Source organism: Pangasianodon hypophthalmus, chromosome 3 (assembly GCF_027358585.1).
Source record: "Pangasianodon hypophthalmus isolate fPanHyp1 chromosome 3, fPanHyp1.pri, whole genome shotgun sequence".
Classification (NCBI taxonomy): Eukaryota; Metazoa; Chordata; class Actinopteri; order Siluriformes; family Pangasiidae; genus Pangasianodon; species Pangasianodon hypophthalmus.
In genome coordinates this window covers 17,523,145-17,545,004 of record NC_069712.1, presented here as the reverse complement: position 1 = coordinate 17,545,004, position 21,860 = coordinate 17,523,145, and the positions used below count along the sequence as shown (strand labels likewise).

General features: G+C 37.6%; 1 protein-coding gene across 1 annotated transcript in view; it reads left to right on the top strand.

Annotated features, from left to right (window-relative positions):
• pcdh15a (protocadherin-related 15a) overlaps positions 1-21,860 on the top strand; it is a 163,929-nt gene that overhangs the window by 105,903 nt on the left and 36,166 nt on the right. Inside the window, exons 20-24 of the mRNA XM_053232665.1 lie at positions 393-698; positions 3,023-3,247; positions 6,433-6,549; positions 12,886-13,026; positions 13,165-13,277. Coding sequence (XP_053088640.1) covers positions 393-698; positions 3,023-3,247; positions 6,433-6,549; positions 12,886-13,026; positions 13,165-13,277 — 902 coding nt within the window. The remainder of the gene's footprint in view (positions 1-392; positions 699-3,022; positions 3,248-6,432; positions 6,550-12,885; positions 13,027-13,164; positions 13,278-21,860) is intronic.

The window sequence follows — 21,860 nt, the reverse complement described above, 5'->3', positions numbered from 1 at the left end:
ATTGCACATTGTTTAATGAATTAATTAGCAACTCTGCAGTTGGAGCGTCTGACCTTTTTAACTCCAATATTACAGTATGCGTCATCTTGGAAACCGTATTTCAAATTCAAGTAAAAAAAAAGGAAGCTGTGAATTAATTAAACTGAATTTGCAAAGTCTGTCATTTTTGTTTTATAAAAGATGCCACAATTATGTCATTATTTAAGTTAAATCATTAATTAAGTTCTCCTCATTATCTACTCTTCAACATTGCCTGATTATTAGAGAACTCAAGGATCGTGCATACAAATCTGTGATTGAGTTGTATGTATTGGTGTTAAAGGAAACTCACACTGACTCTCTCTCTCTCTCTCTCTCTCTCTCTCTCTCTCTCTGTCTTTCACTCTTGTTAGGCCACAGATCCAGATGCTGGACCGAATGGTCAGGTGCGATATCGGCTCCTCACCTACGCATCTCTCTTCAGCATTAACACTAACGGCAGCATATTCACAGCTGTGCCTCTGGATCGGGAAACTCAGAGTCAGTATGAGGTGGTGGTGGAGGCTTCAGATGGGGCAGTGGATCCTCGACGCACAGTCCTCACACTGATGGTGCGAGTGTCAGACATCAATGATAACAGCCCTGTCTTTTCCCAGCCATTTTACGTTGTCAATGTACCTGAAAACACTCCAGCCGGAACCATCATACTGCGCCTTAATGTAAGCTCCTAGAGTCTTTCTCAATTAAAAAAACTCCACTGGTTATATGAGAGATCACTGGATTTGATATTGTTTCTTCTGTTATGTGACCGTGTAGATTTACCCTGAAAAGAGTATATAAAACCTATAATATCCAGCTGCTGTGCTCTGTTCTGTTGTCTTCTGTATCAGTTCTGTACTCCATGTCTTTCTATTGAAGAATTACACTGTAACGTGTATCATATATTTTATATTCTTTAGCTCTGTTAACTAGCCTAGTAAACTTCTTCTTTTCGCTTTTTCTATTCTTATTAATTCTTTCGAATGCTTTATAAACTCTCCTCCCTCTCGCTTGCAGAAGTGTATTGCTTAAATGCTGTCTTTAACATCAAAGCCTCGGAGAAACTGGTCCTGTACTCATCTCTGGTTCCTGGGCTTTTTAGCACCACTCTCAAAGGAAAAGCTTTCAACACGATAAGCTGCAGAGCTCACTGCTCAAGTGTCTGTATTGAGTCTTAATTCACAAATTGGTCTGGGCATATTATTTCCATGGGGGATTCATTTTCCATTTAACAAATATTTGTGATACAGTTGACAGGCTCAGTGGAGAAAACAGGAGTCTGTCTTGCAGAAAAGGCCTCATGGAATTTGTGAAAATATCTCTTCATGTCTGCTCTGAAGAGCACTGTGGGGATTTTGACAGGCTGAAGTAAAAATAATGCAATTACCATCATATTAAGTTGCATCTTTTTTGGTGTTTGAGGATAGAGAGAGATGAAAGTGTAGATAGAGTAAAAGAGTGAGAGAGATGTGGAGGAACAGAACAGGTGAGTGACAGAGTGAGATGACGGCGATGGTGACATTTTTTTATCTTGGTGTAGCTGACAGCTCCAAGCCCCTCCTACACAGGCTAGTCAGAGCATTCTGAGCTCCAGTGACAGACTCTGATCTGGGCCAAATGAAGAGCTCAGCCCTTTATGTGCTACTGCTCACTGGGGCTTTGGGGTCTTTTATTTATATATTTCAGAAAATCTGAGTGTAGAATGTAATTCCCTGTGCCTCCCACATCAAAAGGAGTATCCTGAAAGGTTCCTACACCCACTGAGAGGCATGCCAGTCGCTGAGCTCTAGCATACTTGTCTAGCTAAGTCTAACACACACTGATAGATTTTATTTCACATTAATGGAGAACTCAAAACATTCTTCATTTACTATGACAGAAAGCGAGGGGTGAGATTGGCGGAAGGGATTGCAGCTTCTAGCAAGTGTCTCTTATTAACAGAGAGTTCAAAAGACCTGTGCAGATCATTCCAAACTGTCACATGTCTATCGGCCATTTTATTGGGGAGGAAAAAAACTGCTCTTTTGCTCTTTTTAGGGGTGATATTTGTACTAGTGTTACCTTTCCTGTGGTGGAGTGTGCTAATCTTTTTGCCACTCTGGGGTAATTTCCATATTCATCTCTTTTTCCCTTCACAATGATGAGTCAGAAGAGAGTGCTGCTGAATGGGTGGCATTTATTCCAGTCGGTTTTACTTCCACAGAAAAAATCAAAAGAAAATGATGCGTGCTAGCAGACTAAAAAAGGGAGAAAAACCATCTCTCAGTGGCTCACACACCCTCATCCCCAACAACACCTCCAATTACAGCTACAGTCCCCACTGACTACAATACCCACTAACTACAATACCCATAATCCAGTGCACCTAAACATTAATCTTTTACTAGCACTCTGACACTACCACACTCTGATGGTTTTGTGGAGCTCATATGCAAAATGGTTGTCAGGTCTGGTAATATTATATAATCGCTAATTACTGTCACTGGATATCAGGACAATGTAACATTGTGTAGGGACGATAATATCCTTATATCGCACAAGACTAGTGTCTGCTGTCAATAAGACTGCTCTTGTTCACAACAAGGTCATATAACATATATGACACTTGAGTCAAGTGGCATAGGGTTTTGCTGACATAAGGTCATGTTATAACATTTTGCAGGCTCAGTGTACTTTTGGCATGTCAGAGTGACATCACGGTAATGACGCATGACATGTCAAATATCAAAACCTGCTTTAATTTAGAGTCTGAGAAAAAGTGGATAACTCTGTTACAAAGTTGTGATATTGTCATTCATTTATGTAAGTTGTAGGGAAAGACTTATGTAGGTTTTATTCAGTACTATGAACTCAACCCTTAACTAGCTTTAAATAAAGTCATTGTTTTTGTCTGTAATGGTATTGTCTGTCTCTGTAAACAAGTTGCAAACTTTCTCCCACTACTTCTCACCAGTTTCTTTTAATGATCTCTCTCTCTCTCTCTCTCTCTCTCTCTCTCCACCAGGCTACAGATGCAGATCTTTTCTCTAATATAACATATCGGATAAGGACAGAGGCAGCTCGGCAGCTTTTTGCAGTGGACAGGATCACTGGAGCTCTGTCAGTGCTGCAGTCTCTGGACTTTGAGGCTTTGGGCCGAGATGGTGCTAACTACACCTTCCAGGTAGAGGCGCTGGATTATGAAGGTGTCCTGCCCCCTGGAATCGCTACAGTTACAGTGAGGATTACGGTAAGGCACCTGGCACTACTGAATATGGTGCAAACACCCAACCTCCTTCATTGGCTTCCTACACATCTGTGGGAATATCTTTAAATTCATCACTGGCCATTTTAGCTGTAAACATTTAGTAATGTTGTGCTACACTTGCTGTCTCATAACCCTCATGTTCCACTCACTAAAAACATGTCTCAAAGACACAGGCTATCTCTTTTCATTCTTAGCAATAAACCATAACATTTAATGTAAATGTTATAACATCTTTTGTTTCAGCTTGTCACTTACAGGACAAAATTACCTGAGCATAATTCCGTTAACATATGTAAATGTGATTTTTAAAAATAATTGGATACTGGATATTAGTCTATAGCAATCAGCAAAGGCAATGTTTTGTGTTATTGTTGGGCTTCCAGCATTTTATTCTTTGATTCATCTCCATTAACCACTTTATCCTGGTCAAAATCACAGGTTCCATCAATACTGACAAATTTGTTCTCAGAATTTAATTAGCTGGAGAAGTTATAGCTGCAGCTATAGACAGTGGAAAGGAAAGGTACATAACTGTCAGTTAAAGAGCCCTGTGTTACATTGGATCTTTGCCAGTACAGATCTGTTTTCTCCTTGGCTGACAGTGATGGGTGTGACAGATAAGTTTCTGTGCAAGTTACAGCGGTGGTGCAGCTATTTCGGTCTTAAATGACTCATTAGCTTTTGGACTGCAATTATCCACATATTTGAGGGAGGAAGTCTCCAGTGTTTCAGAAGATTAGCCACGGGATCAAAATGGACTGATTAGCCTGTGTGTGTGTGTTACTGAGGGAAGTAATTCACAGGTTCACAAAAAAAAAAAATCACAAAAATGCAAGAATACAAGGTTATTTAGAATATTTCTGCATTTGTTGGTATGTTTGTGATGCTTAAATCCATTATATCTTCACTGAAAACTATTATAAAGATTAAGCAGTGAACTCATTAGATATTTCTGCTTTGTCACTTTATTGTCTTGTTAAATGTGACACTTTATTATAGATGTGGGTTAGAAGCCAGTCAAACAGATTCACAAGGAATCTTTAATGTCCCGGTCTAACCTGCTGCGTTTTTGAGTTCTTTGTACTTTGCTCCTCATGTGGATATTAAGTTTGCCGTTCTTTCCTTAAAGCCTTGTGGTGATGGATCACATTGGCTGTTTTCTTGTGGCACAGAATTGCATTCGGAAAATTCCCCATGTTCCTCTGGTATTTGGTGTGGCAAACAACTAAGACGTCTTTGTTCTGATACAAACAAGGGCATGAATCCTAGGCTGTCTGACACTTTCTTTCAGCTATGACTCGAATCGCGAGACGTTGGGGAAACATCTTGTATCAGAATCTGTTATTAAAGGATGCCAATTAAATTCACCCTTACCAAAGTGTGCCAAGTGTTAGATTTACTGCAGGAGAGGTGGGCTAGAAAAAATGAGATTGAATCCTCAGTTGAAGTATTTTAGTAATATATGTGGGGTGAGTCATATGATATTTGGGACTGCTCTAAAGTTTTGTTGTTTTTTTTTTTTTGCTGGAGGGAGAAAAACTTTATTCCATCATCCTTTCTCTTTTTCATACGACTTCTCTTTTTGTCAGATTTTTCCTTTGAACCATCTGAAATATCTATCTTGTATTCAGGACTGCACTGAGAATACATATGTGCATAGTCTCGTCTTTTAAGGGGTATTTAGTATTAATTAGCACCTGCTAATTAGACCTCTGACTAGCATATTTTATCACCATCCTAAAAACACTTTGGCTATGTACACATTCCAATCTCTCTGTGTATAGTGTCAGTATTCATAGCGAGGGATGTATTGATGTGCCTTGCCCAGGTGCAGGAGAGGAGATAAACAGCTGCTCATGTGTATGTGTTTCACTCCAATAAAATCTACAGGGAGTCTTCATAGTAGTAGCTCTCACAGTGCTAAAACCTAATTTAATGGGGCTGCACTACCATTAAATCTCCACTTGATAGGCAAATTCTGCTCTCACCAGGGGAGTGTGAAGGCTAAAACTAAGAGCAGAATAAAATCACTATCTCCGTTTTTCATCTTGGGGAAAAAATAAGTAACATGATATTTGGATAGTCTGACTCTACAAGCAGTCAACAAATCATGTCAACAGTTTGAGGTTGATATTCTTGTCTGTTTTGCTTTTCATTTTTCTTTTATAGAGCAGTTTATTTAGATAAGATAAGATGAGATAAGATAAGATAAGAAAAACTTTTATTAATCCTTTATGGGGACATTATAGTGTTGCATTGATTGAAAGGTAGCAGCACAATATTTATGTACATGATATGAATGTAGAATGCAAAATTAAATACAGTATATTAGAAGACTGTCCATGTGCAAAAATACATTTGCATGCAACTTATCTGCAACTTCTATACATTATGTATAAACTTTCTGGCACAGACATATGTTGCAGAGCATATCAAACTTTAACATAACATGTCAAACTTTCACTCAAATGTTCTGTATGCCACATTCTACACCAACATATTTTAACCAAGCAAACGTCTACCACTATGCTATCTGAATAACAATCACAATCAGGCCTGCAAGTCACATGATAACAAATGTCCCTGTATTCTCAGTTGCCTAAAGAATTTACAAACTAAAACTATTTTAAGTCATGTTCATGTGGACTCTATTGATAAAATTTATTTATGTTGTTGAGAATTATTTGATAGGCTGATTCATGACAGTGTATATTTGGTTTAATAAATGTTCGTGGAGTCCACATAAAGTGTTGTTTTTTTCCAAATAAAGTGTTGATTTATCTTTAAAAATTATAATTCTTCTTTCCATTTTAAAAAGATCACCCACATAGATACAACTGTTTTCCCTCCAAGGGCCAGCATAAATGATACAGAATTTGCTTTCTCTTTCCAACACATTATTGCTCACTATGGATTAGTGCTCTTTAGGTTAGGTAAAGTGTCATTCAGGTGCTTGAAAGAAAGATAGAACTTTCCTTTAAGTAATTACCTCTCCATTCATCATCATGTCTCACTTAAGATGAATAATACTCTTACATATATTATCTTCCTATTGTAGATTATTATATGTCTCCACCAGTGGGTTTAACAGTAGACTTTGTGTTGTAAGATGATTGTCTGAACTGTGTATGTATGTGTGTGTGTGCGTGTGTGTGTGTATTTTTCAGGATATGAATGATTATACTCCGGTCTTCACTCGGCCTCTGTATAAAGGCATGGTGGCTCCTAATGCTGAGAAGGGAACGTTAATCACAACAGTGCTTGCAACTGATCAAGACCCTCCTGTAAGTAAGCACATGTTTCAATGGCAGTGGTTTCAAAATTACACAAAATAGAGTGAGACAGAAAAGCGTTCACCCTAACATCCAGAGCTCGAATCCCAACAATGCCACATCCATCTGTGGCCGGGAGTCCAAGAGAGCAAAATTGGCCGTGCTCTCTGGGTGGGAGGGATGGCATTACTCTCTCTCAACTATCAGTCACGGTGATATTAGCCAATCATGGGCATGTATGAGCCGAGGTAGGAAAAAAAGAAGGTGGTTAGCTTCTTCCGAGTGTGTTACGGTACACTGCGCTGTGAGGTAGTTTGAGCAACAGTTTGAAAGATGCAGTTAGATGGATTCCTGTGTCTTGGAGGAAGCATGTGATAGCGTTCACCCTCCCCAGTTGGTAGCTGTTGTACAATAGTGGAGAACTGGCTGGTAGGTGGGAATTGGCCAGGACCAAATTAGGGAGAAACTGGGAGGGGTTAAAAAAAAAATATTGTATTACAGCTTCAAATTCATTACTTGAGTTAAAACACAAAAGTACAACTCTTAACCTATATTTGATTATATATTTGAATATTGATTTATGTGTTATTGAATCACAGTTTACAGTGATAAAAAGTATAAAAGGTGAATGAAATTCAACAACAGAATTCCAACAACAAAGGAGTCAGTTATATTAAGAATAAAATTTTTAGGAAAATAAAATATAAAAATCTATGTTGTGTATATAATATAAAATAAATAAACAGTAGCACAGTGTATTGAACTTTACAGATATAAAATACAAGAATTATGGTATATAGCAATGAGTAATGTATAAGGATATTATAATATTGTGGCTGGTGGCCTGCAAATATCCATCACATGATCAAATTTTGACATTTGACATTTGATTGGTTCCTTACCCAATGTGATCCTTGAAGGTAGACACCATGGCAAGTAATAACCTATATAAACACATTTCCACATAGTTTTGGTAAAATATATTTGTTTTATTACTAAAATATATATCTAGCAGAAAAACTCAGTTTGGTCAAAACCCTTTTTTTTTTTTTTTTTTTTTTACTTTATTTGCTGTTTCCCAGAATTCCACTCTTATTACTAATTACTAATTTCAAAAAGTATAATTAGTATTATATAGATACTATAATATTAATCTGTACATTACCCTACATGAAAATAATGTTCAATTAATCCGACTAGTGTAGTGTGCGGTTATTCAGCAAAAAAGCTACACAAAAGGTCACAAAATATAAAGACACTTGTGCCTTCAATCACATACTGATTTTGGTTACTGACAGCAAATTAGTGCCAAAGAATTTGGGAAAATATTATCTAAAGCAAACAGCAAGCTCTCAGACATTAGCTAACATGATGATTCCTCTCATGATACAAAAGTTTTATGCTATAGATAGATCAGTGTTACATCACAGCAGCAAACTTTGAATTAAATATCAAATTACTCAGATATTTTCATACTTCTGCATATTCACAGTTTGAGCACCAAGATGCTCTCAGTGTTGTTTTTTTTGTATTAGCATATCTGTTTCCTACTAAAGCTGTTATGGTTCAGATTAATCATGACAGTCTGTTTTATAAAGCGTTGGAGTTAACATGACCATCTGTGTTTAAACAGATGTGTTAAACTTGTTGGAACAATGTTCCTGCAAGCAACAGAAAGCTGACGGCAGAAAAACAAGTCCGTTGATTAAAGCAGAACACTGACACTAACACTGACAAGCATACAGATATGTTTAGTTTCTGAACTTTCCATCATTATATGCTCTTGTACAGTGTTATATAATTTCATAACACAGACTCATAAAGCACCACTTAATGACTATAAAGCATTAGAACGACCCATTAGTGGACAACTAATTTACATCTACATCACTCTAATTCTTTAATCTGATTAGTCAGGCAGGTCCCTAATGTGCTGTTATGAGGGGTGTGAGAGGGAGGTGAAATGAATACACTGCTGTCACAGCCAACCTGCCCACCTTGTGTAACCATGCTGACGTCACTCGTCACACTTAGCATGTTACCTCTCAAGCTTTGCTAATCGATGTGCAGGTCCCACGTCAGGGTCAGCCTGTCTGATCTCATGATGGATGTGACTGAGTGCTTTTCAGTGCATCTCGTCCTTCTCACGTCCTACAAAATGTTGGAATGAAATGAAAGAACCTGATGATATGTTTAGACATCTACTAGTCTCAGTGTTCAAATTGTGAAAGGTCTGGAATTCCCTTGAGAGCTATAAATACAAAAGTGTGGGGCTGTGGCTAAATGATAATTAATTCACCACTCTCAAATGTTAGACTTGCATGGTGCATCAACCAATTTTCCCTCTCATTTTTTTCTTACTGAGCAAATCCTAATTCTATTGGGCAGACCAAATGAGAATCACTGCCCTGATTGCCACTGCTTTGGCCCCGCCTGGTTAGCATGTCAGAAGTGTTGAACAGTTAAGATGGCTTGCTAAGCTCACAACTAATTTAGCTAGTTATGTGTTACTACTCAAAAAGCTAGTGATTTCGGGATAGTCAGATTCTTTGAATTGCCAGCTACAGGCATACATGCTACCTTTTAAAATCTTAACCTGCTGAGGTCTGTGATGTTGCTTATGATGTAAAAGCTCTTAAATATTGCTTAATTTACAGTAATTTACCCTTGCTCTAAATTGTGTTTTGTCGCAGTGAATGATTGCAAATACACCTGTAACTTCAAGTTGTTCAAGCAATGAGAATAAAATATATTTGTGTGTGATTTTTTTTTTCAATTAAATTATTGGAATTTATTTTATCTTGTCTAGATTATAAACAAGCCTTTGCTGATGTGTTTGAAATAGGAGCATTTTTAGTCACTGTTACACTTGTGTATCAAAATGTTTGCTTGATTTATTTGTACATTTAAACATGCTGCAGTAATTGCAATCTGTATTTGTTGCCATTGGTCAGTATCTCACCGGACATTTTGAAACGCCACTACTTTCTGCATTCGTAAACCAGAAGTGTGAAAATGGTCCAGTGATTCCCAGGTTCAGACACCTCAGTAATGGAGTCAGGATTGAATTTTGTTTTAGCACAGAACATGCTATAATTGGTGACCAGCTGTAAAGTATTTGTCTAAATTTACACTAATGATACACTCCTGGGTAAAAAAATGGGCCAAGACCAAAATGGAAAATAAGTTTTAATGGTCTAAACAACAAATCATTTGGTCAGAAAATTAGCAAGAAATTTAACAAACACACTCCTGAGAGCTCCTGTGCCACCATTTGCTCGTCTACTTTTGCTGCAGTGAACTGTTTGGGGAAAATCTAGAAACAGGGAAATTGACTTATATAGGCTTCTTGTACATGAAGGTAAAATGTTTGATGTAAAATTCAAACTGACATGTGTCTGGGTTGTCCAAAAATATCTTCTAGGATGTTTTTTTAAAGAAGATTTGTCATTATTTGGTTATCTGCCACACATTTGGTTATGTGCAGCCCATCAGGGGCCAGTGAATTTCCTGACCAATGATTTGTTGTTAAGACCATTAAAACTTAATATTTTGCCATTTTGGGCTGGGCCTTTTTCCTTTTTTTTTTTTTTTTTTTTTTGCCCGGGGGTATATATATTCTTTGTTGTGCTGAACTTGAATAAGTGACCTTTGAGGCAGGGATAGAGGATGAGCTAATTGCAGTAGGTTGTAGGGGAACAATATTGAAAGACACACTAATAAAAGCTCTGCCCTTTGTGTTGTCTTTGAAACTCATATGCTGCCCTAAGTGCTGTGATCTATTTTTGTTGTAAACCAATTATGAATAATTTCTATTATGCATTATGAATAGCCCTTTTTTTCTCCATAATACCACCCAGAATAGTGCAAGATCAAGTAATAAATCACCTGAATACCAGAAAAGCTGCAAGCAGAAACTTGGGACTAGAATGTGTTACATGCCATCTGAATCTTGGCAAAAAGCTCTAGGCAAAGTGTTGGAAGTAGCAAGTGGAGTGTAATGCCTGCGATTGCACAGTGGGACTACTCTGCCTCCTGCTTTGATTTGGAAAAATTGCTGTAGTTAATTTGGAGAAATCGTTGGTCTGTTGATGACCTTGTATTGCTTTCTTTGGTAATAAATGTGCAATGGAGCCTTATATGATGTTAGTTGTTGGCCTTGCCTGAGAACTGAACTAGTAATGTGGGAATGGATCAAAAATACAAGATTGCCTACCAAGAGATACATTCTTTTCCAAATCCTCATTTTAGTTGGCCATTTGTGTGATGTGTGTGTGTGTGTGTGTGTGTGTGTGTGTGGTGAAAGTCTCCTTAATTACAATCATTAAACTGAGTGATGCAGCCATTCCAACACCTGCTGTTTCCTCAAGTGCAAATGAAATGGTGAGTTAGCCACAATTGATGTGAGAGATCTCTCATATCAGTGCTTTCATGACTGCCCCAAACTATACAGAAGGTTACAGGATTTCACTACCATCTAACAGCACAGTAATGACCAGTCATTTGGTCATCCATTACTCTCCCCAAAGCGAGCTGTTAGGGCCACAGCCTTAATCTCGTAGTCAAGTGAGGTCAAATCTGACTCTCTCATCCTTGACAGCTATGCGCCCTCTCTTTTCCATGCTGCCGCTCTCCAAATATATGTTTAGTTTTGACTTTCTTTGCCTCTAAGCTCCAGAAACTTTTGCATTATTCATACATCATTGTTTTTATGTTAAATGCTGCATAGAAGAAAAAAAAGGGGAAAAAAAAGCCACAGAGAGACAAAGGCTTGGCATTAAACTGAGACACCTGACTTTTTCAGCTTCCACTTTGCAGTTTCAGGCGTGAAGTGCAGTGTTTCTCCCCCACTCCTGCACTTCTAATGACTGTTTGTGTTTATCATAGCATAAAACATGAAACATTTATGGAGTAGCTGTTAAACTCAGACAAGAGACGGGTTCCAGAGCTAAAGTTAGTGAAAGAACAAGCTGTTATTCGTTACCAAAAAGAAGCCCTAGAGCAGATAATGCACTCTAAACAGCTATAAAAATCACACAGAATACAGCGAGCTGAAGTTTGAGAGTGCCAAACCCAACTACTAAGAGAAGAGTAACACCTTTAACCTGCCACACTCACGTAGCTGGTGTTGAATTGTTAATTCACTGTTTTTATTTTGAATTTTTAGAGAAGCATTCGACCTGATGTGCACGTTTTTGTATTTTTGTTCTTGATTTACAAATTATGTAATTTAAATAAGTAATAAACCAAGACAGGCTGTGCTATTATAGGAAAATAATCATTGAAAGGGTATGTTACCACCTCAAAGTTGATTATTTTCCTATAAAAGCATGTCCTGAAGTGTTTCATTCCTTTTACACCATTTGCCAACATTAGCAATTTTTTATTTATTAAAAAATGACACATCATACAGTATACATACAGTACATATATATATATGTGTGTGTGTGTGTGTGTGTGTGTGTGTGTGTGACCTGTGAAGTAGCATGAGCAGTGATTCAAAAAGATGCGTTGGCTGGCTTCATATGTTTCAGAGGAAGCATGTGCTTGCCCTTCCCCTCCCTGGTTGGCAGCAGTCGTGTGATAAGTGAGCACTAGTTAGTAGGAGGGAATTGGCAAAATGACAGAATAAGCTGTACATGTTTGCCTTTCATCTGTAGAAGTGTGTGTTGCACCTTTTGCACCTGTTCCAAGTTCATTTGCTTTTTGCGAGACAATAAATTATCAACATTTTTGGTTGTGTGTGTACAAGAGAACTGTAGCAATGTACTACAGATTTCTGAGTGCACCAGTTTGGGCCGACACAGTCTCACAATTGTAAACTTCTACAAGCCATGAAAAGCTACGAGTCTCTAAGGTTAGCATGGGCTGGGATTTGAGATCATAGCTTCTATTACAGCTTCATTCATATCCATCAGAAGGAAATCACTCTGTCTCATTATATTTCTTATGCAGTCTTTGTGAAGTTGGATTGTATGGGCAGAATTGTTCAAGGACTATGTTACTATTGTCACTGTCTTTGACATTGCAATCAAACCTATTCAGAAATTTTCTTTTAAATCATCTCTGCATTAACGTCTCAGACAAAATGACACAATGACATTTCTATCTTACTATCCTTATGAGGACCTTCCATTGACATTAATGCAGCTAACTGATGCTATGTGTAAATCTAACCTTAACCTTAATCTTAGAAACATTTTTCGACTAGTTTAGCCAACATGCACAGACACAGATGCACACACACACAGATGCAGACATACACACACTATGAAAGATATTTTGCAATTTCTTGCTAGCAGATGAATCAGATATGTATTAATGGTAAACTGATGCTTTTGGTTGTAGGGGACACCAGCCAGCAGGGTGCAGTACAGAGTGGACCAGGAACAGTCTCCCTACAGCGGTAGCATCTTTGATGTAGAGGAGACCTCAGGCAGAGTCGTCACTAAAGTGAACCTAAATGAGGAGCCCAGCACTACCTTTAAAGTGAGTTTAAGACTAATGACTGACTCCAGTTACACAAATGGAGGGAAAGTTGCTTTTATTACAATTTATCTGAGGAGCTGTTTTTTATTTATGTTCTTTTCAAACCATTCTTACTTACCTCTGTCGTCCTGTGTGTAGCTGATAGTGATTGCTTTTGACGAGGGTGAGCCAGTGAAGATGAATACAACGCTAGTGGAGATCACCGTCCTGCAGCCCTCCAGAATACCCATCTTTACAGAGGAGGAGTACTGGTCAGTTTATCTGAACGCATTTTCCCCTGTAGTCCCACAGCTCGGTTAATGTTGGTTTTCTGCTCAGATGACTTGGCACGCTTCTACACTGAACTCTTAAATTTAACTTTATTTAAGACATATTTGCCCTGACACTGTGATTGAGGAGTTGGTCTGGGTATAATTCAGATATTTATAATATCTGAGCTGATGCTTTGCTAATATGAAATTGAGGATGTGACTCAGTACTGTAACAAGAGGGAAATGGATCTCATAGATTTCCCCTTTATGTCATGGTTGCTATGGCAACAAGCACTATCTGCTTTTTTTTGTTTTGTTTTAGTCTTGTCTCTGCTCAGTTTTGTTCACCTGTTCGTTGTTACTCCTTGACTAGTTTGTCTGTGTCTGCTGTTTCTTGTTTCGTTGCAAAGTCTTGTCGAGTTTTCACTGTACTTCCTGGTTTTGACCTTTGACCTTTGCCATGTCTCTGATTATGGATTTGCCCTGTATTATGCCTCCCTGTTTTGAATTTTGCTGTGGGCGAATGCAGTCTGTATCTGTAACTGTTTAGTGCTCCAAATATTTGGACTAAGGCCTAAACATGTTTTTTTTTTTTTTTATTAAATATGAGTCCTACTATGTCCCCAGAAACATTGGAAAATACTGAGGTAGAAATGCCAGCACTGTCAGCATAGTCTGTGAATTCTGGCTCTCACAGTTCATCAACCTCATATCACTCGAGAGATGTGTGAGTGGATTTTAATCACACTTTCAGGCTTATTATTTTTGCTTGTACTTGCCGTCCATATTTTCTAATTAATTTAGTTGGTTATTTTCCCCAAAATATCACCCTTGTGAAAGTACTGTGCAACCCTTTTTTGTCGTCTGTGGGACCTCTAGTCTCAACCAGATGCCTTGAGAACCTTTCTGGCAAACTTCCTAATAATAATAATAATAATAATAATAATAATAATAATAATAGCAATAGTGCACCTCCTATTCATATCTGTATTAGTATCCATTTATAACACAGTGTTCAATCTGTTCAACTCAAATAATCTATTCATTTTTGGTTACATCCCTAATATGGACCCTGACTATAATTTCTGTATGTGCCCTAATAAAATACACACTGCACTTGCATCCTGCCTCATTCTCCCACATGTTACAGTGGACTTTGGACATTTGGTGCTGCAACCTAAAAGCTGCCCTAAGACCAAATTTGTCTGCAGAAGAGTGCAAAATCATCAAAATCATGAGAAAAATTATGAGTGGTTGAATGTAAAAGACTAAATGTACATTTCATTTGTGCTTACCTGTGCTTTATGGTAGTGCTTCTCCACCTTGTTACAATACGGTGTTTTATAATGTCATAAATACTCTGAACCATATTTCAACAAATTCACTGTTGCAAAAATGAATGTCTAGGTAGAACGAATTCTTGGCTTAGGTGCATGCAAATGAGGCAGAATTAACTTAAACTCCTATAACTCTTCATGTGCCTTTGGTGTGTAGATATTGCTCAGAAATCGCATACTTGGAATGCCATGCATTTTTAACACTGAACTGAAAAAAAAAATACAAGGAACCTAGAATTAGTTCATCTCTTGTCGAGGCTTTTTCTGTTATTCTTAAGAATAATTCACTGTTTGTTTTCAGAGGCACACTCTAAATCCCTGTGTGCTTAATGAGAATTCTGCATGAATATGCAACTAAAAATGCTGAGAGCTTGAGAGCAGCTGCTGTAGGGCGTGCAGAAGCATTCTAGTATTTCTACAGCAGTCTGAAGGACCAACTCTGCAGCTTCTGAAACTTCTTTTTAACTTTAGCACGTTTTGATATTTGGCTTGTGGGGGCTTGTTATGGGCTCAGTGATGTGTCAGCGTTTTAGAGAATATGAATGGTGAGCTTGCAATATGGATTGTGTTAAGGTGAACGGAGGTCATGGAATATCAGTGATTTTGATTAGCTCTATGGCCTCTGGTGCCTGCCCTGGTAATAGCTCTCATCTGTGATTAATAATGTGTCCTACCATCTTATATCCACAGAGAGTCCTTGACTCACATAATTACCTTCAAGATTTAATGTTATCATAACAAGATTTTCTTCTTAAGCACAGCTTTTAATTGATTTACTTCATTGCAATGCTGTAATAGAGTGCTTTATTAGTTATCATGAAGAAAATAATCAAGTGTGAAGGCCAGAAAAGTGTTCTTTAGTTCTTTAGTTTAGTACTTTGACAGAAGTGAGAGGAACATTCAGCTAAAGAATTTCCACCTTGTGAAGTCAGCAATTCACTGTTGAACAAATGACATAAAAACATATATTTGACCATGCCTGACTGTACTAGAATTTTCTGATGGAAGGGAATTGACTCCAATAATTGGACATAATTCACTTTAATTAATAAAATAATTGGACATAATTCAGTCTATTAATAAAATAAATTAAAATATGTACACCCATCAGTTTAGTAGTTAATGGAGTCAAGTGTGCTAATGTGCTTCTGACTCCTTTCAGGTGACATGTACAGGATAAACGGCTACTTGTCCTATGTAGTAGGAAGATAATAATAGCACACATTTACTTTTGCGCTAGTTAAAGTGTACAAATAACGTCTTGTTTAATCCTGTTTTCATTGTTTTGACCGTTGCCTCTTTGCCGTATCTCTGATTATGGATTTGCCCTTTGCTCTGACTTTTGCTGTGGACTAACGCAATCTGCATCTGTATCTGTTCAGTGCTCCAAATATCCAGACTAAGGCCTAAACCTTTTTGAACCCTACAACTATGTCCACAAAAACACTGGAAAACACTGAGGTAGAAATGCCAGCACTGTTAGCATGGTCTGTGAATTCTGGCTCTCACAGTTCATCAACCTCATATCACTTGAGAGATGTGTTTGGATTTTAATCACGCTTGCATGGTTATTATTTTTGTTGGTAATTGCCCTCCATATTCATCACCCCCTAATGAATGTATGGTGTGACTTTTTTTGTTTTGTTTTTTGTTGTTCATGGAACCTCTAGTCTCTACCAGATGCCCTGGCAACCTTTCTGGCAAACTTCCTAATAATAATAATAATAATAATAATAATAATAAGTGCAGTAGTGTGCCCACCTATTCATATCTGTATTTGTATCCATTTAGAACACACTATCTGTTCAATATGAACAATGTAATCATATTTATTTACATCCCTGCTATGGGCCCTGACTATAATTCCTGGACTTATTAAAACACACACCGCACTTGTAAAGTGTACAAATAAAGTTCAGACTTTAATAGGGACATTTCTTCCTGTGGATCATGCTTTCCTTCCTCCTACACACCGCTCCTACTGTTCCTCCATTCAAGATAATAATGTTCGCACATAACCGCAGTTTCCATAGTGATATAAATTAAAGGGCAAACTTCTCACTAATGCACTGTACAGCATGTTACATATGAATGGTTATAATATCAACATTTTGCTTTTAGGCACGAGTGCACATTGGTGAAATTGGAATCATAAAACAGTCACCTAAATCAGCTGTTTTCTTTGCTCAGGCCAATGAACATGATGCCATTAGCACAACAAACTAACCAGTACCCAGGCTTTTAGACACATATGTCAGCAGGCTTCCTCCTTGTATTTATCAAAATTCAAATTCAAATTTTATTTGTCACACACACAACCATACACAGTACAACGTGTAGTTAAATGCTTTTTATGACGGTACGTGACATAAAATAGAGTTTACATAGAGTTAGAAAATGGGAAAGTATTAAAAGAAAAAGTATAATATGTGAAGATTTAAAGATGGGTGGCAGCAACAGTCTGATAAAGTGCAGATATGTGTAGCTGTTTTGTGCAGTATAATGCTGTGCAACATTAAGCTGAGGTAGTTGTATGAAATTGCCCACATATATAATATATTCAGAATAAGTGTAATATAGGATAAAATGGTTACTGAAGATGAATGAATAGAAGATGTATTAAGGAATGTAGGTGCTGTGGGTGTTGTGAAAGCGAGTCAGGCTCTAGTCCTTGGTGTTGACCTGGTTCAGGGCCTCCTTCACATCAATAATGTGATAATTAATCATCTAACAGTGGAGAGTTTAAAAACACAATGAGCAATTATTTTATACCATTAGGATGCTTGGTCGTGTAAAGAGTCATCATAAGGAGCATTGAGTAAAGCAAGCTAATTAATTACAGCTTTATTGCTCTCTTGCTGTTGGCTGTGCACTCTAGGAGTTAAATACTGTGAATGTTAAATGGCCTGTGGTTTATTTTGTATGTTCCACATATGTGCCAAAATCATTATTTTAAATGAATGCAAACAAATTGTCATAATTGAATCTATTTTTTCTATTTGCTCTCAGTTCCCAGGAACTTTTTCACTATGCCCTGTTTTCCTGAGGTATAATTATGTGGTTGCACACATGCAAAAATTTTCATCACTCACGTTGGAGAAAACTAAAGACCAGAAAAGAGACAAATTGATGTTGACCTACACAAGTTAGGTAATTGATATATAAAATACATCAGCAATTAAAGATAGCATTGGCAGTCTAGAGCTTTCAACAACATGATGACCTAAACATAATTAGATCCATGCAGAAAAAGTTAAGTGGCCATTTCTATCTATGATCTAAATTAATAATTAAATTGGGCAACACTAACCTAAATCCTAGGCAGACCTAGAAATATAGTAAATCTATATATATCTGTCTGTCTGTATTTTATATGTATTACAGTTCTAGATAGATGGCTGAAACTGATTAACTTTATTTACAACTATAACTTGCGGTGGTATGATGCCAGAGTAATACTTACTTGGTTGGGTGTAAACAGATTTTTACCTCATTTTGTGCTTTTGCTATGTGGCCAGAAATTCATTTGCGCTGATGTAGGTAAAATGGTGCAACAGGAGGTATGACATTTGAAATCTGCCGCAGGGGGATATTCAGCCCCATGATTCAAAATTGTGTTTACATTACTTTCTCCCAAGGCTCCATGCTAGCACAAATGAAGGGCAAAAGTCCTCTCCCGCTTGTATAACCAAGTTTAGTGAATATTAACACTATTTATGTACATTTCTATTCATCAGACGTCAGTATAGAATCAATAAAATGTCAAACAAAACTGTTACAAATACCTCACATGCCAATTATGCATAATCTTAAGGCAGTATAATCACTGTCCTCTCATATGAGAGTTAACCCCTACAAACTGTTTTTACATGAAAGAGACAAAAATGTTTTTACATGAAAGAGAATAATCCTCAATTACCATTATGTGTTTGTTGTGTGTGTAATATTTAACATCACATGTTGGTAATCAAATTTGCATGTATAACACTATTATGAAGCTTTAAGCACAAAATGTGCTTAAAAAACCAACTTGAAGATAATTAATAACCGTGATAATGCTAATTGAGGGTTGTTTTCACTTTAAATTTTAATGTAAAGTCAAAAAGACAGTCACCTTGAACCTGTAATGTCACCTCATGAGTGTTGAGTTAAGCCATTCATAAATTCTTCAGCAAATCTTCATAAAACATTTATGCAAAGTTTATAAAAGTGTTATAAACTTTCAAATAAAGTCCTAGCCAAATATGTCACTGTACTGTGTGCACATGGAATGGAATGAGAGGAGCTGCTTTTGTTGAATAACAGCTATCGTTGCTTTTTGAAAATGTATTTGTTCATATCCATCTTTTTTTTTTTACAATTTCGCTGCTCTTACTGCTTGTGCTAATGGCCATACAGATACAGGAATAGATGTGATCTTTATGCCTTATTTGATGCTTCTAGGAGAACTGGTATGTCAGCTGTCTTTCACCACAAATATAAGACATATGTTATTAATAGACTTTAAATTAGTAGATAAATAAATATCTATCAGGTGAAACGGTTAATTTGCAGCATTGTGTAATGTGAAGATGAATTAAATAATCTTTATTATTATTTATTATTATTATTATTATTATTATTATTATTATTATTACTGACATGAACCACATATACAGAATTCTTTTGGCTTGTGCTTCTGACACCCTTGGAGTAATCGGAATACAGTTATCTCTATTCTCAGCGCTACAGCAGTGCCAGCTGAGTGTGTGTTTACTCGTAACACCTTCTACCCCACTTGTCATCAGCCTTGAGGGTTGGACCTGTCAGCAACCAGTGCCTGTGCAGTGTGTAGTCACACACAGCTAGTGCACCACCACAAGCCATCATTAGTGTTTTCAAGTAGTGATGCTAAGCTTGTGCGTATTGTGTCCATTACAGATAATGAGAAAGCGAATAGCGTATAGTGTTGGCCACAGTGTATGGATTTTTAGCCTAAAAAGCCCTGGAGAAAAACCTGAGTACATTTTCTGTGAAGTTATAGATGACTGTGTGTTTAGGCAGTGTATAGTAAGAGGACAGGAAAGAGTCATGTGACTGATTTTGTGTGTGAGCCAGTGCTTGCTGGCTGTGTGCTGGCCAACTAGCAAATTGTTTTCTGTGTGTGTGTGTGTGTGTGTGTGTGTAATTTTGTCAAGGTTGCCAAGACTATGCGCACAGCTTGATAAACTCCACACTGGCATCCACATGTGCAGCACTGTGAGATCTTCACTCTGAACTGAGTAAAGTCCAAATCCAACAGGGAAATCATACTGATACACTGTGCAGACTTGTTTCTTCTAACACAGAAGGGGTTCATAACTTTTTTAGAAGTTTTTTTTCTTCCTTTTTTTATTTTTTACATTTCAAAACTGTTTGGATTAAAATCTGATTAGACATATCTTCAGTGATGCACAACAAACAAATCTACAAACGTAATAAAGAGATATTAGGAGTAGAAAAGAAAAAGAACAAACATTATATGTATATTTTTTTGGAAGACAAGGAGGATGTAGTGGTCGTATGTATCCACACACCTGCCTCTCACGTCAAGCCTAGAATCCTGGTGAGTGTGTTGGCAGAAGTCATAGAATGAATATTTAGTCATAATATCCTATGTTGAGTAAACAGCAGTGGATTCTATATGAATTATTAACACGTTTACGTGGCTTTAGAGTAGGGAAGGATTTGGGGATTTGGAGTGCAGCCACAGTGGAAATGATTATGTTTTGCTGTCATGTTCTAGGGCTTGGGAATGGATTTAATTCAGATTGAGTATTATTCAGGCTCTTGAGAGGAGTAAGCATTCAGATTATAGGTGCTGAATGAAACAGAGAAAAGGCAGTATGAGATGTAGAGGAGATGAAATCTTTATCCATAGAGCTCTGCTCTTTGTAATTATGTGCTTCTGTAGATCTTATAACAGCACATACAGGGAGAAACAGATACACATGCACAGAAGCTCTCCGAGGTGTTGTCTGATTGAGGAAAGGTCAGGTTGTTCTCCAGATCTCAATAATATCTGTTTTTCCTCTGTGTATTACAGGCATCCTTACACAATTGCACTAATCGTATTGCCTGCTTTCAAAGTACCATAGACAGCAGATGGATAAGCAGACAGACACATTCAGATAGACAGTCTGTGCACTATTTTCCACGCTTGAGTACCTCCATTTTAAAATTCCTGTAATCAGCAGCAGTTTGTGTCCATAGATTCTGTTGTGGCAGGATGACATTAATAACAACATCGCCTCAAATAAAATCAAGTCAAGCGGCTATCACACTTGACTTATGCTATAGGTTACTATCTAGTGAATATTTAGAGTAACCCTGTAATATGCAGCTGAAAGTTGACAACACAGTCATTCAGCATACTTCATACTCACCTAGCAGCTCTTTTTGAGTGGTTTTAGATGTGCTATTGTTCAGCTGTGTTCAATACACAAGATGTGTTTCATGTCGCCAGTGAGGTGCACACAGAAGAGCTAATATCATTAACCAGGGTTGCCAGGTTTCAGCAAAATCTCCAGCCTAACTACATCTCAAAAACCGTGCAGAATACCTGAAAAAAGTATGTAGAACCCAGTGTGTATGAATGCGGAGGAAGACTCAGGAAGCAGGTGGAGTTTCAGCAGAGCTCCTGGCTCACTTTTATTTTCAGCAGTGCTTTTCAGTGCACTTTAAAAAACTGAACAAAAATCAAACTAACAGAAATGCGACCCAAACTAGCTCACGGCTTTTGCCTCGTTCGAGGTCAAGATCACGCTCCATGCATGGGTGTGAGTGTGTGTGTGCGCGTGTGTGTGCGCATGTGAGTGTGTGTTGCAAGCTCCAGCTAGCTATTCAACTCTCTCTCACTCTGTCTCTCTCTGGCTCGCAGTACAAAGAAATACACGTAAGTAGGCTGGTGCTAATAAGACACAGCTGAGAATCATCACAGATTACCAGCTAGTTCAACTTCCTCTCGACCACACCCCCGCTGCTACATAGTCCAAAAAAGTTGGGCATTGAAAAAAGAAGACACATTTATACACACTGGACTTACACTTGTGATTTAATTCAGAAGTATTTGCTATAAAACAATATCGTAGCAGCTGTGAAGTATGTTTAAACTAGCCCAATCTGACAACGCAGTCATTAACTGTCCTGTCCGCTCCTCCTCTTTCATTGCAAATATTCATAGTGCGTGCATGGGACAGAGAAAATTATGCCCCTATGGATCTCTATT